We start from the raw sequence: 25,858 nt of genomic DNA on the forward strand, positions 1-25,858 counted from the left end.
TCCTATTTATTTAAAATGCTCTAGTAACAGCATTTCTCCAAGTCCTAAAACTTCCAACCATCCTTTTTTTTTTTTTTTGGCCATGCTGCGCAGCTTGTGGGGTCTTAGTTCGCCGACCAGGGATTGAACCCGGGGCCACAGCAGTGAAAGTGCCGAGTCCTAACCACGGGACTTCCAGGGAAGTCCCCCCAACCGTCCTTACTGCTCCTATATTCCACTTACCTGCATCTACTTCTGTCTTTCCCTCAGCCCCACTCCCACCCTCAGTTCTAGACAAGCGAGATGGTCCCTGGCAGGGAGTGGCAGGAATCAGGCATCCTCCCCATCCTCCCAGGTCTCTGAGCCCATAGGCTGTGCTGGCTGGCTCCAGTCTCCAAACCTCCTTCCCTTCCTCTGCAGGGGCTCAGAAGGCTGGACCAAGGCCTGGACCACTGGTGGTAATAGCTGTCTGTATTTAAACGTTGGTTCAGACTGCTCACAGATTAAGGTCAACTGATCATACTGAACAAAAAGTACTCCAAGAACTTTCACTTCATTTTTCAGGTAAAGGAAAATTGGGGACCTGATGCTTAAGTTAGAAATTACAGCAGTCTCCTTGTTTATCTGTATGACACATTAGAAAATCATTAACCTAAATCATTTCTATCTGGCTTTAGGAAGCAAATGAGTTTTCCTTTTCATTTCTGTTCTGTTTTGGTCAATGATTGTTTTCCTTCCCCAAGCCCACCCTAGATTATGTCAGTAACAAAAGCCAGCCAGCCCAGCCTTAAATCTTTGCCTCTGGAAATCTAGACCTGAATGTGCCCCAATATTTTTTGTAATACAGGAGAAAATTTTAAAAAAACAAAAAACTTTCTTTCCTATTTGGAATTTTAGCAGCATACACAAGTCATGACATACGTGCTTGCTGTACTAGATAAGAGGGAAAATGCGTGACCAGACATTTCTCACAATTCAGGTGCACAGTCACACACCCACCCCTCATGGTTATGTGAGACTGCCTGGTGACTCTCAGAAGCCAACCTAAATGAAGGGCTTCACCACCTGAGAACCACTCTACTGCAACAATTTAGATCATTGGGAGTTACAGACCCTGAAGAAGGGGCAGGAGAGTTTACCACTGAAGACTAAGTTCATATTTATTCTCAAATGTCCTGACTACAAAAGCAGCTTATTTTTTACACCAATGTCATGTTCTCAACATAAAAGTTAAAATTCATAAAACTTAAGCACCTAGGTCAATAAATTAGAATATAAATGTTCTATAAGAGTCTTTTATACCACAAGGTTATGTGTTGGTCTTCAACAGTGACTTTTCTGTCCATTTCACCACACAAAAGCAGCTCGCTCTCGTAGCATGCGGACGCCAAAGCGCTGCCATTCTCTCTGATAAATCCACAGCTCCTGTGTCGTATCTAAACAAGCCAACACTGCCCCTCCTTTCCATGCAATCAGCCGGGGATCCATGTCCTAGAGAGGTGATAAACAAAGATATTTCAGTGTAAGCAGACAAGATATATACTTAATCATTTACTTGAATTTGGGGGTAGAAAAAACCCTGCTGAGTCAATATGGAATAAACCGGATTTTCAATCTGCATTGAAGACTCATGAAGGATCCATGAACCACAGACATCTTCTATTTCAACTCACAAGAAAATTTTTTAGTTTTTATTACTGAAAATGCTACTATTCACTATTTACTATTATTCCACAAACAGTCTCTATAGGCAGGAACATATGTAAGGACATAACTTATTTTGAAGTTTGACTGGAATAAATATATCCCACAATCCCTCCCTCAGAATTAAAATTAAATAAAAATATTCCCAGGAATTGTCAGTGAGAATAATAAAATACAGACACAATCTGTTTCTAAATTCCTGCGTTTATGGTTGCCAAGACAGTTCAAACCAAAAAGATCCTTGAAGATCACCTGGTCTAGGGACCAGCAGGAGATTCTTAATATGAAAGAGATAAAAATGGAGTTGTTCTGGCTGACAGCGTGAGAACAGTCAGTCTTCTCTTCACCCCATCCAGTCCTCTGACAAAGGTGGAAATCAGTCATGCTAGTTTGGAGGGCACAGCAGGGACTAAAAGCCAGTAATCTAGTCCCTAGTCCAGAGCTCCTTTCACCACATCTGTGACCTGCTGAAGTAATTTTTCCACTTGATCAAGCCCTTAAGAACTCCCCAGACACAAACCCACGCCTCCCAGGATTTTCTCTGTCCAATACATTACAACTAGAAATAATGCTGTTTCACTGGCAAAGAGTACAACTTGCACCGTGTACAACATACCTTGGGCCTTGTGATCACATCCACATTTTCAATAATTCGCCTGAATGAAGGTGGCATCTTATTGAGAATTCTATGCTGCAGAAATTCTTGAGCTTTATGAAACATCAAACCACCTCCCACCACCAGGATGGAGCTGTACATCTTCTTTTTGGTTTCATCAGACGCTGAAAAGACAGTGAAATCCCTTCCACGCTTTTTCTCCATATCCACCACCACCCCAGGCCAAGCCACGATCATCCCTTGCTTGGATAACTGCAGGAGCCTTCTCGAAGGTCTCTCCCAACCCATCCCAGACAACGCTGCCATGCAGCCAGAGGAACCTTGCAAAACACAAACATGAGCGTGTTGCCGTCCCGCCCCCGACCCTGCTAGTAGCAGGGTTAGGACCAGAATCTCTAGGGGGGCTACCAAGTCCAGCGTGGTGTGTACCCACCACTTCCCACAGCTTCACCCTGCATCCTGCTTTCCAGCCACACTGGCCTTCACACAGGCTTCTTCGTCTACCTGGAATGCCAAGGTAACACCTCACTCTCCCCCTAGATCCCTCTCTCTCAAACGGCTCTTCCTCAGGAAAGCCTTCCCTGCCTCCCCCCCTCCACAGCTCCTCCTGAGTAAAAACCCCTTATTAAATCCCTCAATCAGAAACCGTCAGTCAGAACCCTTTAGTTCAATTCTGTAGCACCTGCCACAGTTGTAATTTCATCTTTGTGTGGTAAGTTGACTTGATTTGGTCTCTTCCACTAGGCTCCATGCTCAGCGAGGCCAGGAACCAGATCCTAACACCTGACAATGTAGGCACAAAGCAGGTGCTCAATAGCTTTTGCATGAACATGCTGCAGGGCAAAACTACACCCTAGCCTGAACCCTGTCATTGCTCTCTCCCGGCTCCCAGGTGTGCTTACAACAACAGTCTATGCTATGGAGGATGGCTTTATCCAGGCCCAGGGCTTTCCCTTCAAACAGCGAGATGGCAGTCTTCCTGGACATCAGTGCAGTGAGGGCTTCCTCAGAATCATTGCCAGCCATCAAGCAGTCTCCCTGGGAGGATCCCAAGTCCACCTCCTGGGAATGCAGTCTTTCTGGAAGATCAGAGGACTGGCCACGAAGATCCCCCTCAAATCCAATGGGTTTGGATGCAGACTTTCGGTCAGCAGTAGCTTTTGCAGACTTTAAATCAATCAAATGGAGAATCAAATGGATGGTAAGGCTATGATAGAACCTATGATGTTCTCCAGCTAGATCCCCCCCTCCCTACCCCACTACTCTACACTCTATAAAACGAAGGTCTGTCACTGTGCTGCAGAGAGGAAACACACCATAGTCCTACGACCAAGCATCTGGTCCCCACCCCTGGATAACTGGGAGTGAGGGGTGGTGTGCAGAAGATGAGGAAGTGCTGACAATTCCAAAGCAATCACAGGCAGGCAGCGCAGATCACAGAACTTTGCTATTACTGATTGGATTTTTAAGATTGAAATGTCAATGCAGATGAACCTCTTCCCCCTGAGTTTTTAAGTGTAATAGTTCACTGGAATTCTTAGGCCAGTGGCTATTATGGGTCCTCATTTTCAGACCTTATCTAAGCACCCCATGCTCAGCTTTGGGACAGGAACAAAGACTAGAAAAGGTTCACTGCCCTCTTCTCTCCATCATGAGGTGCTGTTTCATTAGCAGATAAGAGCTTTAATTTGTGCCCCTGAATCAGACATCCTATAACTAGGATCAGCTTTGGACAAAACAATTCAGCTCTTTGCCTGTGCCACCCAGCTTTTGCATGATAATTTAAAAATAAGTTAAGATTTTACTGAAAATACTACTGGATAAATATTCAAAAGTAGATAAAATATTATACATAAAGTACATAAATAATACACGCCAAAAGGGAAGTATCTTATAGACTGGTATTCTGAAAATTGATGTTTGCTGAATAAATAAATCTGTCATCTGGATTTTAAACACAGACTTCATTTCATCTACGGTCTTAAAAACAGTATCAGCTTTAGTATACTGTCAGATTGCAGCCACTGCAATGATCCATTAATTATGGGCAAACTTCTCATACAGGGACAAAACTGTCTCCTCTCACACAGAATTACCACAGACCTGTTCTTGCTTGCTTTGTGTGGCCAGCAGGTAATGTTCATCATGAGGATCCTCAGGGTCACCCTGGGATCTGTGCTGCAAAGTTGTCATTTTCTGTCCAACGATTCCAAAAGTTGCTGGATAAAACAAAGCCATCGGAGCCTGTGCATGGAAGGAAAAGAATGACCAACCAAGGATACTGCCTTCTGAAAAAACTGACCCATTAAATAAATTTTGTTCTTCCAAAAACAAAACTGGCAGATCAGATCCTGTAAGTTAGACCGAGTAAGCATTCTCTTTCAGAAGTAACATTATTTCTTCAGTGCATGATAGGCCGGAAAACTCACTTATCATCAAATTGAATGGGTGATATAACACCAGAAATCTCAAAGTAAATGTAAGATAAGTGCCTAGTAATCTACTTTATAATTTCCTAGTAAGAATGATGCCACTTTCTAAATAACAACTCATCACATACTGGCTAATTAAAATAATGGCTCAGATCTGTTCTAATCTGTACTCTACCAGTGGTTTAAATGTTGGGTTAGCAGCTAATTTACAACCAGTTGACATTCTCACCTCATGAGGTTTCCAGCAAGTACATATTCTCTCAGTCTGACTGAACCTGGCTGCCTTTCTTTCTACCCATGGAAATATATACCGATGTGTTACCTGGAGTTTTTCATCTCCTAATCGAAACTGGTAAAGAAGGGCAGGGGAATCTGGATGTCGAATCTGAAACTCATGGTCCTGAAGCCCAGAGATGTCCTGATTCCAGGAAAAGATGCTGTCAGTGAATCAGTAAAAGTGCATGCAAACTCTTCAAATGCCATCTAAATCTCACCTATAAAAGGGCTGCCCTACAACTTCCTACCACTCCCACTGGAACTTAATAAAACAAGAGTTCAACTGTACCTTGATTCTCTTTCAACATTTCTGAAATTCCCACTATGTGCATTTTTGTTTGCTTCATTATCAACACACACCAATACAATGTCCAAACCAGTAAGCAAATTCCCTCAATAACTGGGAAATGTTACCCCGTCTTATGTTTCTCAAAAAAATTTTTATTCAGAATTACATTACTTGAAAAATGCTTTAAAAAAAGTTGGAAAAAGAAAGGTCTAAAACAAATAGCATAAAAAGGTAGCAATTCATATACAGCAATGACTAAATGTTGACTGTTCACAATACCAAGAAAGTGCTTCAAATGATACCATTTTATTAACTGTCTATACCTATGTATTTACCTGCTACTATTCATTACATCCAAAGGTTTATCTTTATCCTTTATTAGAATGATTGTAGATCCTAAGGAGAGAGATATCTGCTAAACTCTCTTAAAAAAACTAGCTGTTTTCCAGAGTCTGAGACACATCCGTACAGCTCTGACCTTACCAAAAAACTCTCTCACTCCTCAACAGCTTCAGCCTCAAGGCTTTATAAACTTGGGTTGAACAGGTTGCATAATACGGTTAAATTTTTAATTATCTTTAAATATCTTCAATTTTTCCTGAAAACAAAAATAATCAGCAATTTTGATTTTGCTCCCACCTGATCTAAATGACAAAAAGTTTCTTTAAGGTGCTGCAGAAGAAGGCAATCCATTTTATTTGTTAACTGGCATTCTCTGTAAGGGAACCCAGCTCGCTGCATCAGCCAGTAAAAACATCTTGACACATCAGATCCACCATATGCCAGACAGAGCCTAGTGTTAAGAGAAAAGGGCAGATGGGTAACCTGTCAGTTAAGAAGGTGCAAAGGGTGCTCCAAAAACTCAGTTAGGCACAGTGAAACACAGCAAGTTTCAAGAAATGTTGCAGAGATAAATTAAAGCATGAAAGGACAGAATGGATGTAAGGGAGAGAGAAAGGAAACTAGCAAAAAACAGTGGTGAACATCTAGAAGCAAAAAATGCTATTTGCAAAAAATGTCCAAGAAACAGAATACACACTAAATCCAGCTCATTTCCAAGTCCATATGTGTAGCATATGACAGCTGTTTGACTGTCTATACTCACCAACATGTAGAAATGGCAGGCAGTGACACCGTAAGACAAACTTATGGGAGAAAATCTTAGCGAATACTATCCACTAACTGAATATTTCTACGATTTGGAAAGATCACTGCTGTGTTGTTTTAGTGGTAGAAGACCTGGGTCCAGTGTTTTCTCTATACTCTGAAAACCAATGGCATTAGGTGTTACAAATGGATGAGCCCAAACAACTCAATCTGGGTTTGAGAATGCATTGTAACTTGGGGTGGGAGGTAACAAATTAACCTTTCTCATGGACTGCTGGACCCTCTTTTAAATTTGTTTCTATGCCTTAAGAGTCAAACTTCCTATGTGAGTGACAGGAAGAATTAGAGCATCCTGAAGAAGCCATGCTGGAAGCACAAAGTGCTGCAGAGAACTGGTACGTGCACTACCTGAGCGTGCTTACCTGTGCTGGGCTTGTCTCAGGACAGACAAGCAGCAAACCTGCTCCTGCTAGTTATTTTATTAACTCTTCTATCAGTGATGACATAATGAATGGACTTGACCACCATAAAGTTACTCCTCACTCACCAAAAACAATTATGACAAGAAAAGCAAATACTCAAAATGCTAGCTAGCTAGAGAATTCAGACCTGAAAACCTATTTTCTCCTACATGACTTGCCCAAATAAAGCTTTGCTGTGAATATGATTGGTATCTCTCTGCCACACCACAGTGAAAGACACAAAGCTAACGTACACACTTCCTCTGTGGGAAAGCACACAACACACACTAGGGCTTTCAGGAGCTGCTAATGTGAACTCATGTTAGAGAGTTCCAGTGGGAAGGGTAAAATCGGCTATTTATAGCCGTGTTAGAATTTGCACTTCCACAATCTTACTAGTTTCATATGAAAAATCTGAATATGTAATTCCTTACAAAAACTTCTTTCTAACTCATGACGCTTTTAGTTGAACAGGCTGTGTGGGGAGAAGGAGCAGGGAATACCTCCTCCCAAGCTCCTCACCGAGTGTTCCGATGAGAGACCCCATCCTCCACACAGCACACGCTTGTCTTTTGGTCTCCAACATCTACAATACACGTGCTGCTTAAACCACTTCCATAGGTGGCACACACAGACTCCTGATGGACCACGATTCCTGAAAAACAAAAGGCAGAGGGGTGAACAGCTGGGGAGCAGGAAAGATCCTACAACAAATATTCAATTAAAGTCTAGGAACCTCCAGGCAATCATCCAAGTATCACTGACCCTCCCAGAATAAGCATTTCAATAAAGCAGTGAATCAGATTAACTTTGTCAGGAAAAAACAAAAACAATCGCATTTCAGGCAGATTTCACTGGGATATCAGACATACCTGAAAAACCCATCTTCATTAGGATCATATTCACTAATTCCTTCACATGCTGTTTATTATAGATATCAGGAATTAACAAGATACATCTATAATACTAAAAAGAAGAATAAAGAAAAAAATATAAAATGGTTAACACTCAAGTCAGGTCAAAATAAATTTCACCACACTTGTCATCAAAGAGGATTCTCTCTAAAGCAGTAGCAGCAATGGCTAGAGGCCCAAAATAAAACTCAAAGCTCTCTGCTATCCTTTAGGTTTTATGAAAAGAAACAGAAAATGTTGAAGTTTTGTGGGCTTTTTTCCCTTTGAGTTATTTAACACTTGTAAAATGAAAAATAAGACAACTGATGTTTCCGAAAAAGGTCCAGAGAGAAGGCATAAACATGAGCAAGCTTGCTGATTGCAGAGCAGCTGAGAAACACCAAGAACCAAACAAAATGAGAAAAAAAAGAAAGCACCAGAGGGGAATTCAGTGAAGGAAAAAAGATATCCTTAACACCTTAAGGTCAAGAAGGCTTCAAGGACACTGTCTTACAAACAACTGAGAATAGTATACTTTTATTGACCAAGAATCTTAAAGACAATCCAATAACTGGTCATTTAAGTTTACCTTTAAATCTTTCAGTGGGATTTCCAAGTATTTTTGTATTGCATGAGACCATATTACTTCAATATCTGCCAGAACAGCTGTAAGGGAGCCCCCAGGTCCTGGGTGAATATTTAACTGACCTCTTCTGATAGGCCAGTGAATATTGTAACAGTCCAAAGGATTAACATACAGGGCCTAGAAAAGACAGGGAGATGAATACATTGTTAAAACTCTTCTCTCAGGGTTTTCTAGATTCACACTCAAAGACCTAAGGCCAGAAATCATCACTAATACTTGCTGACTGCTCTAATGTTGAGAGAGGTGTAAGTAACATCTCAGAAGCCAGTGTGAATATCTGGTCCTCAGGGTAGGATTACAGAATGCTGAGAAAAACTAGAACTAGGTGGGAAAGCAAATTAATTTTATAAATAGTTTCTAGGTTTTCTTCTTCCATGTCACTGTAAAGAAGTTTCCTACCTCTTCTCCTACCAAAAACTCAGGGTGATGAGATGTGTTTGTCCACTTATTTCCAGAGCAATGATCTAAAATCGCAGGTCGCATCTGCTTGTTGTAGGAACGTGCCTGAAATAAAAGAGCATCAGAAAATTCTCTGAATCCATGCAAGAAAAAAAAAGGGGGTTGTCCTCTTTTCTCCTCTCTCACAGACCAGATACAGTGGCAAATTTTAATCATAAATCCAAGATATGCGACAAAATATTGATTGGTCACAAGTGGATTCTCCTGCCCTTTTCCACAATCTTGATTTCTCCCATAATGTTAACACTTAGGCAGTGATTTAGTCAGTCCAAAATTAGTACTGTACTCTGCTGAAAGTTGAATACAGATTTATATATCATATAGACTCATGTCCATTCCTAGCAGTACTGGTTTATCACATTAAAATGACAAATGTAGTAAGAATACAGCTTCCCATCAAGATCCTGGAATTACACACTTAAGAGGCTCAGATAAACTAAATTTTCATCAACTTGATACAAGAAACACCACCTTACAAATTATTGGGCCTGCCTAGACATTTGCAACATCAATTCAGGTATTCTGTAGGTGGTTAAGAATGGTTTTTCTTCCTCTTTTAAGGAAATCCCATCTTTAATTTGCATAAGGAAATAGGGAGCACACACGAATGGTTACGACTTAATAGCAGTGGTCAAAGAATGAATCTGAAGAAAGAGTTGAGACCGAACCTGCTCAGGGGACACAGGAATCCGTCTTGTACCATTTGACATCTTTTTAGACCATATTGCTTGATCCACCATTTTAAGGCCATTTTGTCTTTGTTCATTACTTTCAGGTTTCTGGGGAAAAAGAATAGAGATGAAGAGTATAAAGAATTTAGTGAAAAAGAGAAAGAAATGGCAAAATACTAATTTAATCCAGCAAGAGCAAATCCTCCCCCATCAACGAGTAGCATGTCCTTCACCTTTGTCACATGTATTAATCTTAAGAATTCAAAGTAATCTTATTTATAAATAAAAAAATCAGAAAAGAGCCATCACCATAAAACTATCTGCAAAAATCTATAACCTCAAGTGGCTTTTGACTGATTTCAGAGAACTGCTACTTTATATTTACAAAGTATTAGAGAAACTCTTCCATATATCTATATAATTCTCATGTTTACAATTTTATAACAATGTTTTATTCCTTCATGTGTTATTTCACTTAATTAATGAGTATTCAAGTTCTTGTGATATTGCAAAGAACACTCTATATTTTTATAAAATATTTTGTTTTCTTTCCATTTTTATTCCTGAGATTTATTCCTAAAATAGAATTGTAAGATCCAAAGATATGCGAATTTTAGATTCTTACACTGTCAAGTTATACTTAAGCTTAGAAATGGACTTAAGGAGAGTCTTCTAATTATGCTAAAAAATGGAACCCCAAGGCTTACTATAAGAATTACAGAAACTGCAAGTTCCTACAACTACCCTTGATTTAAAACTTAAAGCAGATTACAATGCAATACACATATTTAACACCTATCACAAAAATTTTCCTGTTAATTATCACCTGCAAAACAGGATGCCTACTGCATCCTAAGTAAACGCCTACTCCAAGGAAATACTATTTTTTGCTTTTAAATTATGATTTGATCTAAGATTGTAACAAGTGCTTACTGTAGCAATTCAATTGCTAGATTGAAAATATGAGCTCAATTTAAACTCTAAGTATCTGGAAGAGAAAATATGGCAGTCAGTTAATAGACACCTGGGTGCATCATTTTAAGGGAGTGACAATTCTATATGTTCCACTAAAGATCATCTTCATCAATACCCAATTCATCCTGATGGGTGAAAAAAATTAGATTTACTTTTGTGATAATTATTACTGTACAATCTAAAATTGATAGCTCAGATAAAAAATGATATTTGTAACCCTGAATGATGTCGTTATTTTAAAATACATTAAAGCTATGAAGATGTCGTTCAAGATTATGGCATACATTGAATATTGAAGCCCTCCCAAGGAGACAACCCTGGGCTTTCTCTCTAGGTCTTACATTTCTTTTGTGTGTGTGTGCTGGGGGGGGGGGATGGCGGGTGGGATTTTTGGCCACGCTGCGCGGCTTGTGGGATCTTAGTTCCCTGACCAGGGATTGAACCCGGGCCCTCGGCAGCGAAAACTCGGAGTCCTAACCACTGGAACGCCAGCATCCTCCATTTCTGACTTACATTTAGTCCCTCCCTTAGGAGCCAGTTGTCTTTGTACAGGGGCTGCCCTTGTTGTTTGTGTCTTCGTGCAATAACATGAGGAATGCTGGCAGGAAGTGTGTCTGTGGCTCGACCGATCCTCAGAGTTGTTGAACCTGGATGTATGACAACGATGAAGTTGCTCTGGATTTGCTGCAAATACAAAACATAGGAGTGTGACCTCAGTAAATAACATGCAGGTAACACGTTAAATAACACAGAGGTAACAGGCTAGACTAAGAAATTAGTTTCCTGTAATGACTATCAAACTCAAAGGTATCAAAATAATTCAGTAAAGGGGGGCTTCCCTGGTGGCGCAGTGGTTAAGAATCCTCCTGCCAATGCAGGGGACACGGGTTCGAGCCCTGGTCTGGGAGGATCCCACATGCCGCGGAGCAACTGGGCCCGTCAGCCACAATTACTGAGCTTGCGCGTCTGGAGCCTGTGCTCCGCAACAAGAGAGGCCGCGACAGTGAGAGGCCCGCACACTGCAATGAAGAGTGGCCCCTGCTTGCCACAACTAGAGAAAGCCCTCGCACAGAAACGAAGACCCAACACAGTCATAAATAAATAAATAAATAAAATATTAAAAATAATAATAATAATAATAATTCAGTAAAGGGAGTTCTCTGAGAGGCTTCCAAATACTGCTCTCTGCCTGAATGCAAACTCTTTTTGTATCTGTGTGCAGAGGATCTGACTCACAGTACATAGGTCAACAAATATTTGTTTAAATGAATGAAATCCTAAGTACCCAGTGCAAATCAAGCTAAAATTTGGGGGCATTTCTGTGCCAATCACTGTGGGTACAATGGTGATCAGGACAAAGTCCTGACCACTAGAGAACTTCCCATTTACTAGAGAAGAGAGTTAAACAACGAATAAGAGTGTGGGGAATACTATGAGTTGTGAAGTATGGGGTTCTCTAAATCTGAATCACCTAAAGATCCTTATTAAAACAAAACAAAACAAAAAAGACCCTAAGGCTTCACTAAAAATTTTCTGATTCAGAATCTCCAGGAAGAGAGAGCCTACGAATCTGCAATTTACAAAAGCTCCTGAAGTAATTAGTATGATCGCTCAGATGTGACAACACTGGTTGAGAGGTGAGGGAAGAAATTAATTTAAGATCAGAATCACTGTTTTGCAATGCTGGAAAGTAAGTGGACTTTATACATGGACAACTTACGAGAATGTGCATGAACTGTATTTTCGTCATTGTTTTTTAAACACTTTACCCTTATTGGTTCTGTACTATTTACCTGATCTGGCAAGAGTCTGGGGTTAAAAAACCAGAGTTCACAATTCTATCCTCACAGGTCAGAAAGCTCTGCTGCATTTCACCATCCATTACTGGGAGACAGTGAACAAGGACTGACAAAGCAGCACAAATCAGGACAGTGGAGTAATTACTGTGGGCTTTTAGATCTGTGATTCTCAAGGGGGCAGAATATAACCTGAATCACTTGGGAACCTCTACCACGTAAACCTGTTGAAGGACCCAGAGTTTCAGGAGGGAGTGGGGGAAGAAGGGACTACAACAATCCCTTTGACAACAGGATGCCTCTGTTGAGAATCACCATTCCAGTGTGACTCCTAAGTCAGCACCTACTCTGCTCTGCCCTTAAGCTACAGTTCTGTCTTCTTGGCATGTCCTTATTTAAAACATTTCCGTAACTTGCCAATAAGATACAGTCCAGAACCTCCAAGATCAAGACCCTGCCTACTTCTCTAGCTTTACTCTAGAACCACTTACTTTTCAGTCTCTTTAATCTTCCCAATGCAGATGTCTGATTTCTTAGTTCGTCTTGCTGACATTCAGGCCTTCACAAACGCAACTCCCCTTGCCTGCAATGTTCTTTCTCCCTGTTAAATCTTACTCCTCCCTTCAGGTCTAAAGTTAAATGTCATCAGACCAGGCTTATTTGTCCCCCTGCAATAAAATCTTATGGCACCCCTCCTTTTCATGACACTTATCATTCTCATAATGATTTACTGTCTGCTCTCTCAAAAGACAAAACCTTCACGTAAAGGACTACTACTGTCTTGTTCACTACTCTGTGCCCAGTGCACGGCATACAGGAGCCTAGTAGGTATTTGTTGAATGCCCATGGCACCACTCTCACATGGCCTGGTGCTCTGCAGCACACTTCTCAAGCTTTTGCGTGCTATGGCAGACAACATTTATCTAGCAGACTGAGTTAAACAGATGAGGTGGCTTGCCATCAGGGACATCTGTACCTCATTAATAGCACACAGGCTGCAGCACACTGATTGGGAAGCTCTGGGGTAGCAAACGCAGTTTTCCAGAGTGTGGACAAGCAGTTTTTAATAATTACATATCTACCTTAACATATTAGAAAACAACTAGCCAATACATCCTACACATCATTTCCTGGACATTACTGCTTAAGACAAAATTGAGTAAAAAAAGTTATTCAGCAAATAATGGTAGAGGTCTCACAGAGGATATGGAAAAACCAAAAGTTGTTACATGACTGAAGTTAAGCAAATGTTGTTATAGTGGCTAATGGCCCAGGCTCCGGATTCACAGATCTGGCTCGAAATTCAGACTGTGCCACTTCCTTGCTCTAGATAAAGTTCCTACCTCAGAGAGCTATTGTGAGGATTAAACGAGTTAATCATGTAGCTCGGAGTCTGGCTATCTCTTCGCAAGTTCTGCATTCCCTTCAGAAGAGGCCAGGCTCTGGCTTATACGACCCTCTTGATGCCATCCTTGTTAAGATCTCCAGTCTCATGTCTTGCTCCCTCTTCTCCCTCAATTCCAGACATCCTCATCTCCAACATTTCATATCCTCCCTTGGCCCAGGTCTCTCCCATGCTGTTCTCCTGCCCTCACATTCCCCCTGGCTAACTCCTAATCATCCTTTAGGTCTTTGTCCAGGTGTCACCTCCATTGGAGAAACTGTCCCAGACCGTCAGGGCTGGAGGAGGTACCTGCTGTGTGTGCCCAAAACCTCCCCCTGTGGTCCTCTGCACTAGCCCATCCCACTCCGTGCCCTAGATACTTACTGCCCACCCCCGACCATGAGCTCCCCCTTCCCGCCAAGTGGGAGAATCCTAGAGAGTGGGAACTGGCAAGGCCCTTACACACCATCCAGTCTGCTCCCTCAACTAGTTGGCAGTAAGGTAACAGCCCTGTGCTGGTCTCATGGCCCGGGAGGCTGGGGTTCGCACAGTGGCTGGTGTCACTGGCCTGGCCATCTGCACTGTGCCCTCGGAGCAAGCGGGGAACGACCCCCCTGCACCACCCACCTGGGTGGGCGCCCGAAGACTCCCGCCGTTCGCCAGCCTCCTCCCCTCGCCCAGCTCCGCGGCCCCCCGCCCCGCCCGGAAGCCGAGTCCGAGGCCCGCCCCCGGAGCCTCACCTCCTGCAGCGACTCCGGCACCAGCGCGGGCACGATGGGTCGCTTCACGCCGCGCTGCTCCTTCTCCTTCTCCCCGCCCTTCTCTTTCCCGTTCTCCGTGTCCCCCTTCTCGGCCTGGGTCATCTCGGCCGCCGACGCCCCTCCAGCCTCTAGCCTGAGGGACGCAACGCGACCGCCAGAGAACAGGCCTCGGCGCAGGCGCAACCTCTCGGCCGACTGCCCACAACCAAGATGGCCGCCGGGAGTCGGCCCAGAGCATTCCGGGAAAGAGGAAGGGCGGAGCTGCCCGGAGGAGGGTGAGGTGGGAGGGTGCATTGGCTGATGTTGCTGTGATTGGTCCTGGCTGCAGCATGCCCGCAACCTACTTGTGTTTTGTTTTGCGTGCTTACTGTGGAGCAGCTGATAACTGGTGTCTCATTTCGTCATCACACCTGTCTTTTCTGGCTTCTCAGACACCATACGTAATTCTAGTTCTCCTCGTACTTCACTAACCATGCTCAGTCCGGCCTCTGATGTTAGGATTCTCTGGAGTTAGGGCTTCTCTCTACACACTCCTTGGATGACTTTATCCAGTTTCATGGCTTTAAATATGAAGATAACTCCCAAATATGTATTTCCAGGTTGGATCTCGCCCTGATAACCAACTGCTTATTTAGTATCTCCACTTAGATGTCTACAAGGCATTGTAAACTTAAATATATCCAAAATGTAACTCGATCCCCGCCTCCCCCCCCAAAAAATCTACTCCCATTTTCACCATCCTGTTTCACTTGTTTCTTCAATTGTCCACATCTTCTACATCCAAAGCCATCAGCAAATCCCACAGTCCCTCAGATATGCCTTGAATGCATTCACTTCTCCACTCCTACTGCCACTACCTGGTCCCATCTCACCTGGACCACCACAACATCCTCTAAACCCAACTCCCTGCTTCCAGTCTTGTCCGCCTGTAGTCTGGTTTTCATACAGACCAGTGTTTATAAATGCCACCACATCCCCATTTCCTGGCAAACAGAGTTGAATAAATACTTATAAATGGATATAAAAGTGCTTTTACTGAACACTTTGGTTTCAAAGACTGTTAAACACAAAGTAGAATTATCTGTATTATTCATTTTTTCCATAAATATTTCAGTGCCTATTACACGTAGTCACTGTTCAAAGCACTGGGGTAAAGAAGACAAAATCCCTAACCTCACAGACCTTTCATTCTAGTGAAAGAATGAGAGTTACCAGCATTCAGATGGGGTTAAAGCCAACAGGCAGTATATCTTAAGCAATGGTTTAGAATTAAAATTGGTAAAGATAGCATTGAAGTCCTTGATTTTAAAGACCACCTAGCAAATCTACATTTTGTAGCTCAGGTTTGTTGGTTATGGCTTTACAAATACCCTGATAATTACATCTGGTAGCAAGTAAGACACATTGTATTAAAGATCCATGGGACAAATAGGTTTTAAGATAAAAATTAATTCAAAAGCACAGATATCATATGCATACTACTGAAATACACTGTGATTTATTTATAAAGAACAACAAAAAAAAGCAATGAACGGTATTTCAGAAGTTGAAAAAGGTGACACTAATAGTACTCAATACGCAGCTGTTTATTCTTCTTCAAATTTGGAGCTTTCTGTGTTTTAATTATATAAAGATGAGAAGTCAGTCTTGTAACCTAAAAATATTTACTTATTAAAACTATATTAATACTTTCATAAACGATACAAAAAAGATGAGACAAACACATGCATTTATAGAACTGCCTGTCAGTCATGCCAGATCCCTGCGGGGGGAATTCCCAGCACAACCTCATTCATCTGTGAGGACACAGAGCAATCCTTGTTTAGAGTACACATTCATCTAAGTTGTCCAGTGTGGTCAACGCTCCATTTCTTGATGGTTTCCTTCTGCTATGAATGTGCTTGTCCAGTTGTCTGCTTCTTAGAGCAGACATTTACCTAAAAGAAAATGTTATAATAGTTAGTAGTTAGTAATTTGGATCTGTATGAAAAAGCTAGTCATTACATGTTATAAAACCTTCTTCAAAAGACATTTTGATTCAAAAGACAATTTTTCAAGGGTTAAGATAAAAATATTTTTCCAAATAAGATGTCTGAGTAATTACAAAATGTTGTGACTTCTGCTTTCCTAAAGAAAACCTGCCTAAGGAGGCATTTTCAAAATGAAATCCCTGCAGAATTGCAGATTTTAAGTTACCTTCCTCATCCACCGGCCATTGGAGGAGGATTAGGGCCACGCAGATGATTAATTCGACCCATTCTTCTGGGGGGGTTTCCTGGTGGCCTAAGATAAGAAAAGTTAATTTCTACTGTTGAGTAGACACTACTTCAATTGATTCCTTTTAAACACTCAAATAGACCCTCTTCTTTATTTAAAATAGGAACTACCATTTAGGTCGCGAGTCACAAATTCAGATACTCAAAGAGACCAGCTGCATAATGCGCACGAGGAAAGTGAGTCAAGCAAGGGTTAGGATAAACGGGACAGCTCCTCCTATAAATGTCCAACTGAAACCCAGCTCCAGCTGATATCTGCCATATAGAAACACAATCCCCACCCAGTGCTGCTGGATCGTGAGGTTTCCATTAGCAGCTGGAAATCCAGATTCTAAAGTGAAACCTCTAGATTTTAATGTTGGCCATCAGTTTTCATCCTCTAATTTAGACTTTTCCCATAGGATATTTGATATACATTTTAGCTTTGTCAGATTAACTCTGATTATCAAATCAAAGGCAACTTGATTTAATTTACAGTAATACCTTAATTTTGTGAAATAGAATTTAAGTCTTTAATTACCATGAGCCTAACTATGTCTGTCTGCCTATTTATCTCTAATTTAATTATATTACACAGAGGGGTAAAAACATCTTTTATCAATTTAAAAAGTTATACCCTCTTCCATCATCATATCTGGAATCAGATGAGCTTCCGTAGCCTCTTCTCTTTTTCACATCTTGCTGAAACAGAGTTCTGAAACTGAAACAAGGGGCAGAAAACAAGAAGCTCCACTTTCAACATTATAAAATGCATTTCCATGGTTCCAACTATCATCTCTGTGGGAGGATGACTACCCGAACTTAGCTCCAAACCCGCATTTCTTGAAGCCAGCTGGACAACACCATCTAGCGCAAGCACAAGTCTAAACAGAGTGTGCTATGTTCCGTGCCAAAGCCACCACTCCTTGTCTTTCTTATTTGCTGTAACTCTTCTAGACAGAGTCTAGCAGTGACTCTGAAACCAGAGTCATCTCCAACTTCCTTCCTCTGCTCTGTATCAGTTGTCAAGTTCCACAGTCTGCTTTTATAGTACTGCATGTCCATTTCCTGTGCCAACAGCCTACCTAATGTTACCTTGGGGAAGGAGGGGCTGAGGTGGTGTGGCAGAGGCACAGGGCTTTCTGGGAATCCGTTTAAATGGAATTTTATTTGTGGAGAGGGAAGGATTTAACTAAATTAAAACAATATTTTAAATAAACAATATGGAGGTGAAATTTGTAAGAGATTGCAAAGAAGTTTTGCAATGAGTAATTTAACTTAGGCCTCTCTGTCCCCTGTTGTATTTCTCTATGGAACAGTTTCTTCCATTTTACCCCGTCTAATTTATGCCACATGCAGCCATCAGATTAATCTTTCTAAACCAGAGCTACAATCAAATTAAGTATAAAGAGCATAGGCTGATTTTCAAATTTCTCTGCCATCTTTGCTGTGCCTCTTCCACCTGGAATAACCTCCTCTGATGTCCTCCTCCCACAGTCATGCCCACCCCAAGGCCCCTTGTAAAAAGAAGACATTTACTGATATTAAAATCAATGAAGGAAGGAGACATCCCACATCTCTGCAATATCTGCAGTTCTCTGCCCACGAGACACTCAAATGTATATTCAAACTTTGGATGAGTAAGACTTGTTAGTAGATGAACAATTTTCATAAAACAAACAGCATATGAAAGACCAAAAAATGAATTTAACTAAGAATTGCTTGAAATTATGGTGAAGTTTAAATTTTTGTCTCCTCTGTAACGATGCTAACCCTTCATTTAAAAAAAGTTTATGCCTTGGGAGCTTTTAAAAATCAAGATCTATTCCCCTTGTTTACTTGTTGTATACTATGCCATAAAAGTTGCACATACACACTAAAGGCAGGAACAGTAGAGAGAAAGCAAAGTGCTGTCATCTGGCAGCAGAACCAGCAGGTCTGGCCCCATAGCTGCAGGCTGAAATGGCTACCACTACGGCTAAGACATGGTCAAGCTTACTAACTCAAGGAACATATTCATAATCATAAAAGATGTCTGGGGCAGTTTTATCACTACACAAGTCTTCATCTCCCTTAGAAAAGCTGTTAATAAAAATTACAAGTAAAAAGTGCTTCAGGCAAGCTGAACTTAAATATCAGGGCTATTAAGAGGACTACTATACTTACAACAAAACCACGAACTCGGCTATTCCCCAGAAGAAATCTGTTATAAAAGACAATCTCCATGGGGACTGACTCCTGCTGTCCAACACTTGTCCTATAGACAAGAATAAAGAAACTTCAGTTACTGCAACAAATCCCTGACACAAGATGCATTACATTTAATCAGTTAGGTAACAATCATAGGCTCAGTTTTCAACTTGTTCACTGTTCCAAATGGTCTACACAAGGAAAGGTGTGTTATGTGTGCATCATTCTAAGGAAAGGTTAGGGAAGTGAAGTTCTGTGGTCTAGAGGTCATTCCTTTAATATATCAAATTATGCCTCCTATAGTTTGTAATTTCTGCTGGGTGACATTTCAAGTTTTTTTTTTTCTATTTTTTTTTACTGTGGTAAAATACACACAAAAAAATTGACCATTTTAACCATTTTTAAGTGTATAGTTCTATGGCATTAAGTACACTCACACTGTCATACAACCATCACCGTCAGCCACCTCCAGAACTTTTTGATCTTCCCCAACTAAAACTCCACACCCATTAAACATTAACTCCTCATTTCTCCCTTCCCCCAGCCCCTGAAAACCACCATTCTTTCTATCTCTATGAATTTGACTGCTCTAGGAACCTTGTACGAGGAATCATACAATATTTGTACTTTGGTAACTTGCTATTTCACTTAGCACAATGTCTTCAGGATTCATCCATATTGTAGCATACGTCAAAATTTCCTTCCTTTTTGAAGGCTGATGAATATTCCAATGTAAGTATATACTACATTTTGTTTATCCATTCATCTATTGATGGACACTTAGGTTGCTTCCACCATTTGGCTACTGTGAACATGCTGCTATGAACATGGGTGTACAATACCTTTATTCAAGTATTTTGAGGAAACAAATGAGATGAGTGAATATAAAGAATGCTCACACCACTTCCATTTTCCTAAATGTGTTCTGAGTATCTCTTTCACTTGCAAAGTCTCCTGCCTATATAAAAAGACTGTTTATACATACCCTTAAAATCTTCAGAATCAGTTGTTATGTTAAAATTTTTATATATCAAAGAATTCGTGGGCTCTAAGTACTAAAGAGAATTTGGCTTGTTCATTAAAATGACCACTATTTTTCTTTCACAGAATGCTGTTGATCCGAATTACAGACTCCAGTTTTATCTTACAGAAAAATGGATATATTTTTCAAACCACTTTAAATAATAGAAGCTACATCAGGAAAAGTTAATACTCTAGAGTTTCAGTCTTGCAAATCAACAGGTTAGAATATTTTGGGAGACGAGCCATCTGTCAACTACCTCTCCTCTCCATTTTCCCAAGGGCTTTACCACTCACTGCCATGCCCAGTTTACTTCTCCTCTTTCCTTGACCAGCTTACTTTCAGGTATCCACTTGGACCTGAGCCCTCACAGAGCTACTGAGAAAAAGGGGCTACACTTAAAAGACAGAGTGTGAGTGATAGGCTTGGTTCTGCCTCTTACTAGCTCTGCTTTGTTGGGTGACGTGACATTTTCCTTCTCTGAGAAAAAGTATTCCAAGGATAGTCATCATACAGAATTGTTGAGAAAAAAAAAAAAAAAGTCACTTTGACAGTAAGAAAAAGTTTTTGTCGACTATGAAATGCTGGTACAGTCCTTCTAAGAAAATAGATCTAGGACTTCCCTGGTGGAGCAGTGGTTAAGAATCCGCCTGCCAATGCAAGGGACACGGGTTCGAGCCCTGGTCCGGGAAGATCCCACATGCCGCAGGGCAACTAAGCCCGTGTGCCACAACTACTGAGCCTGCGCTCTAGAGCCCGCGAGCCACAACTACTGAAGCCCGCGCGCCTAGAGCCCGTGCTCCGCAACAAGAGAAGCCACCGCAATGAGAAGCCACCGCAATGAGAAGCCTGCACATCGCAACGAAGAGTAGCCCCCGCTCGCAGCAACTAGAGAAAGCCTGCGCGCAGCGACAAGAAGGGAGGGAGGGAGGAAACAGATCTAATTGGAACCCGTCAATTTCTTCCTTTGAGATTCTAAAGAATATATTGCATGCACTTGTACCATTCTGACTTTCTTGCGCTTTTCTTCCCAGTTTCTGAAGGCAGAAACCTCCCCTCCCAATATCCTCAGAGAGAAATAAGTTGCTTGAATGCAGTTGGCCATTTCTCAACTATAAAAGTGAGATTAGAGGCCCTAGTAGGACCTTTATGTTATTTATGTAGATCAAAAACAACAATGCATACACAAAAAGACACACTACAAATACACAAAATTATTCAATAAATAATAGAAGCTGCCAGCCTTAACCACAAAGAATATAACACAAAGTCTGCAAGTGCCCAAAACGAAGATGAAACTTTGATCTTTAGTGTCCATCAACCTACTTGTTTCAAAGATCTTTAAGTAAGAGACAAGGAGGAAGAGAAAGTGAGATTTTGAAAAGCAAAGAAATGCGAAGTGCACTCAGCCAGAAGATTTCTCACTACCTTCACGGTCTCTGAAGATAAACAGATGACTTAAATAGAACCAGAACCTGGTTCCAGTGATGCAAGAACTAGTTAAGAGTGCACCAAGGCGTTTACTTCACCTGAGTCAAACAAGTGGGCAGGCAGTTCTGACACTGTTCTGACCCAGTCATACTGTGTCTTTCCTTTCCATTCACTGTCTTTGGGGAGTCACTGAATTAAGTCTCTCTCAGCTTCTCCATTCCAGGAATAATCAAGCTTGCTCCTACAGGGAGTAATGCTACTCCCTGTGCCCCTTGAAATTAGGGCAGAAAGCTACATGCGTGACGAGCTACCCCTCTGCTGGGAGAAAAAGCCTATCCAAAGCTTTTCTTCAACTCTCTTACACATTACAGAAAGAGGCAGCGTAGTAGAAAACCGTAAGAACGCAGACGTCAGCCTACCTGCGTTAGAAACCCGGCTGAGCCATTAGCACTACCTTTGTGGTACTGGGCAAGCTATTTAATCCGGCTGCGCCTCAGTCTCCACCCGCAAAACAGATAATAGGGTATCACCCGGATAGGGCGACATTAAAGACAATGAGCGGACAAACGAACAACGCTTAAAAAAAGTGCCCGAGGCACAAGCGCTACGCAACGGCGTGAACAGTGTGGTCTTTTCTAGTTAAGAACACTGACGCCCGACAGGAAAGACCACTTTCCGAGACCCACAAGCAGAAGCTCCAGGAGGGCGAAGACGCTGGGCACTCGGCACCGCCGTCACCACGGGGACCTTGGCCCCCGCCGCGGTTCAGGGACTTTCGGCCGACGAGCCGCAGGCCCGGGCGACTTCGCCCCCAGCTCCGCCTGGTCGCGGGGCGTGCCCGGAAAGGCGGCGCCGGGACGGCGGGCGAGGATAGAAGAAACCCGGGGCTCGGCCTCCCAGGACGGAGGTCGCCCACGTAGCCCCTCCAACTCACCATTCGAGATGTAAACCATCTTGCTCCTTCTCCGCCTCCAGAGCGACAGTGGGGCCTGGCCCCTCTCACTTTCCGTATCTCCCTCCGCGCTCCTCCCTCTGACGTCACAGGCCACGAATAGACGAAACAGTGACTGAGGAGGGAGGTGGACAGAGCCCATTGGCTCTGGGGAGACACGCCCCCGACGGGCGTTTTGGTCTCGTCATGCTGGTGATTTTCGATGTAAGGTGGAGTCTGGGGCAGGTGATCGGATGTGACGTTACGGATTTAGCCTGTAAACGCGGGCTTTCCTGGCTCCTTCGGCAGTGGAGTTTGGAGAGCTCGTTTGCGCTGCCGGGAGAAGTTACGCTGCTTTCTAGTTGTTTGAAGGGCCCAGGGTTGGGGAGGCAAGGTCACATGTGAAGTGACTTGGAGAACCGCCGGCGGGAGGAGGTTCCTGAGAATTTTCCAGAATTGTGGATCTTTCAAGGTGTGCAGGGAAGTGCCTTGAGGGCGGAGGCGGTGATCAATCCGAAAAGAGCTTTACGGTCAAGACTTCGGGAATACACAGGCCCTATCTAGACGATGTACTCATTCTCTTTAGAACCGGTGTTTCTACTCTTGGTTCGCTAGAAGTGGATGGAGTTTTTATCAGCTCTTGTGAGACGGCTGAAAAATACTGTAGCGCGGGTAGCTCGAGACCTTTCTCTTCTTGTTTTTTATTACTGGCTACTTCGTGATATTGCCAGCACTGTGGAGGTGACAGATGAATGAGAAGCTGTCTCGTGGTCATTGATTAAATATGGCCCACGTACCTTGTGCTGATGGGTACTTACTCGGCTCCAGCCACTGGGCTACTTTCTGGTCCTTGACCATGGTAGTCTCATTCCTGCCCCTTTGCTTTTGTACTTGGCTGTTCTTTCTGCATGGAGTCCTAATTTTTTTTCCCCCCAATTCTCAAGTCATGTGTTGTCTCCTCAGAAAGTTTCTAATCACCTTAACTAAAATGAAATTGAAAATTCCATTTCGGAAATAATATTTAACAATGTGTGTTAAGATTGTATGTTCCAATACCTAGAATAAACAAATATTTATTTTCATGTTGACTTTTTCAGTAGCAGTCTTCCCCCAAAAAGTGCATAATAGGACAAAACAACATCCTTCATTTGAAATTTTTGCAGCGCAATCATAGAGGGTTTTTTTCTGCACGAATATTGGAGTGGGGTCATTAATTTTCCCAAGTACCTTCCTTAACATAAGCCATGCCACCATCATCTCTTACCTGCTCTTCTCTAGTTGTTTTCTACCTGAAATCCCAGCTTCCACCCTTACCAGCCTTAAGCAGTTTTTCACACTGTAGCAAGAGTGATCATAAAATGGAAATCATTGCCTGCAACCTTTTAGATACTGAAATTTAGTGATTTCCTATTGCTCTTAAGATCCAGTTCCTTGTCCTGGTCTACAGGCCCTTCATGACCTGTCCATTTGATCGCCCCCTTCGCTACACCTCCTGCCACAATCCCCACCCAAATTTTGTGCTAGCAACATTGATGTTTAGTCTGAAGCATCCAAATTTTTTCATGCCTGCAGGACTCTGCACATGCTTTTCCTTCTACCTGGGACACTCTTCCCCTGACTTCTTGCACATCCAGCTCCTTTCACCTTTTAGATCTCAGCTTAACTGTCACCACTTCTGAATTCCTTCTCCTGGCCAATCATCTCCATGATTATTTTCTTCATAGTACTTATCACGAGGTGAAAATATTTTATGTCATAATCGGTTTGTTTCTTTCCAGAAAATATAAGATGTAAGAGGTCAGGAATCTTACCTGCTTTGTTCCCTCTTATATCTTCAAGGTCTATTATAGTCCTTGGCAGGTAGTAGGTACTCAGATGTTTGTTGGTAGAGACGGAGGGAGAGAGACAGACTGAGAGAGAAAGAGAGAGAGATCTATCTAAAAGTTCCCTAAAAATCTCCCAATCACCAAAGGAGGAAGAGAACTAACATTGGGATCTCCTGAGTACCAGACACCGCTAGGCTCTCTCTTCCTCTTCATCCCTCTATCTAGATTTTTTCTTCCTGAGATTTTAATGCAGTGATTCCCTAATGAACTACCTCTAGCCTCTCCCACTCCATTTCATGCTATGTTTAGCCACTTGTTTAATCCAAGTTTGCCTCTTTCCTGCTCACATCTTCAGTTTCTCCCTACCACCTGACAATTCACACCCCAGCCTCCATGGTCTGGCATTGAGGGCTTCCTTGATATATTTTCTTAGGTTTATCTCTGTGACTAATTTCCTAATAGACCCCTGGTTTTCCCTCCTTGTTGCTTCTGCTTATTTGTTTCCTCTTGATGGGAATTTTCCCCATCTCTTAAAATCTAATCCATCCTTCAAGGCAAGGCATGTTCCTATTAAATGAAACAAGGAATAGCAAATGTGAAAGGACTTTGCAAACCGAAAAAATATATATATTATATATAACTATATGTATATTATATATATTTCAGATAGATAGATTATATGGATAATTAGTAGCAGGATGGGCCGGAGGACAAAGAACATTTCCCCCCTTTCCCTAACCTTTCATGTCAAGAACTGCATGTTAGTTACCGGCCACATGTGGCTGTTGAGCATTGAGATATGGCTTTAGTCTGAAATGAGGTGTGCTGTACGTGCAAAATGCACACTAGATGAAGAGATTTAGAATGACATGATGTCCAATATCTCAATTTTTAATACTGATTACATGTTGAAATAATATTTTGGATATTTAATTAAAATATTTTATTGAAAGTAATTTTGCCTGTTTCTTTTTACTCTTTTAACGCGACTGCTAGAGAATTTTAAATTACGTACTTGGCGCACATTTATGTTTTGCATTATATTCCTTTTGGACACCACTGGTCTAGAGTGAAGACATTATTGGCCTGGCACAGAAAAGGTACTCAGTAAATATTGGTTGAACGGCTGAATGAATGCTCTTAATAATGGATAATATTATGCAAGGTTTACTATGTGTCAGGCACTGTTCTAAGCATGTTTTACTTATTAGTCCTTACAACAACAATAGCTAACATTTATATACTACTTACCCTGTTCCAGGCAATATTCTAAGTACTTTTGATGTATTAATTCATTTAAACTTCAACCTTATTAAGTGGGCTCTACTATTATTCCCATTTTACAGATGAGGAAACGAGTCACAAAGAGCTCAAATGACTTGCCCAGGGTCACACAGCTAGTAAGAAGCAGAGCTGAGATTAAGACCAAGAGTTTGGCTCTATAGTCTGTGCTCTTGACTCCTGTGCTAGGGAATTCCCTGGCAGTCCAGTGGTTAGGACTCTGCACTCTCACTGCCAAAGGCCCAGGTTCAATCCCTGGTCAAGGAACTAAGATCCCACAAGCTATGCTGCATGACCCCAAAAAACAAACAGACATAAAACTCCTGTGCTGTACTGCCTCTCCACACATAAGCAGAGGTATTGAAATATAATCCAGTGTGGTACTCATCATATAGAATGGGAGGTGGTTTCTGGAGACAATTTAAATGTATATCAGTTTTCTCAAAGTTACAAAATAGCTTCCCACAGTTTTTC

The 25,858-nt window shown here is 41.9% G+C and overlaps 2 protein-coding genes across 4 annotated transcripts in view; both read right to left on the minus strand.

Annotated features, from left to right (window-relative positions):
• Positions 1-14,667, minus strand: part of ACTR8 (actin related protein 8) — a 28,905-nt gene extending 14,238 nt beyond the window's left edge. For all 3 annotated transcript variants that reach the window (XM_059939929.1, XM_059939928.1, XM_059939927.1), the window contains exons 1-13: positions 14,429-14,667; positions 11,022-11,192; positions 9,531-9,641; positions 8,803-8,907; positions 8,347-8,520; positions 7,737-7,830; positions 7,387-7,519; positions 5,936-6,089; positions 5,054-5,149; positions 4,403-4,543; positions 3,202-3,466; positions 2,300-2,463; positions 1,282-1,470 (exon numbers count right to left, since the gene is read on the minus strand). In XM_059939929.1, the coding sequence (XP_059795912.1) occupies positions 1,327-1,470; positions 2,300-2,463; positions 3,202-3,466; positions 4,403-4,543; positions 5,054-5,149; positions 5,936-6,089; positions 7,387-7,519; positions 7,737-7,830; positions 8,347-8,520; positions 8,803-8,907; positions 9,531-9,641; positions 11,022-11,192; positions 14,429-14,551 (1,875 nt within the window). In that variant the 5' untranslated portion in view covers positions 14,552-14,667 and the 3' untranslated portion in view covers positions 1,282-1,326. The remainder of the gene's footprint in view (positions 1-1,281; positions 1,471-2,299; positions 2,464-3,201; positions 3,467-4,402; positions 4,544-5,053; positions 5,150-5,935; positions 6,090-7,386; positions 7,520-7,736; positions 7,831-8,346; positions 8,521-8,802; positions 8,908-9,530; positions 9,642-11,021; positions 11,193-14,428) is intronic.
• A 1,974-nt stretch (positions 14,668-16,641) lies between these two features.
• Positions 16,642-22,387, minus strand: SELENOK (selenoprotein K). Its single transcript, XM_059939931.1, has 4 exons — positions 22,281-22,387; positions 18,871-18,961; positions 17,342-17,425; positions 16,642-16,732 (listed from the first exon to the last, which is right to left on the minus strand). Exons 1-4 carry the CDS (start codon positions 22,297-22,299, stop codon positions 16,642-16,644), a joined length of 285 nt encoding a protein of 94 aa, XP_059795914.1. The 5' UTR covers positions 22,300-22,387.
• Between the last annotated feature and the right edge of the window lie 3,471 nt (positions 22,388-25,858).

The sequence above is a fragment of the Balaenoptera ricei genome, chromosome 11, assembly GCF_028023285.1.
Source record: "Balaenoptera ricei isolate mBalRic1 chromosome 11, mBalRic1.hap2, whole genome shotgun sequence".
NCBI lineage: Eukaryota > Metazoa > Chordata > Mammalia > Artiodactyla > Balaenopteridae > Balaenoptera > Balaenoptera ricei.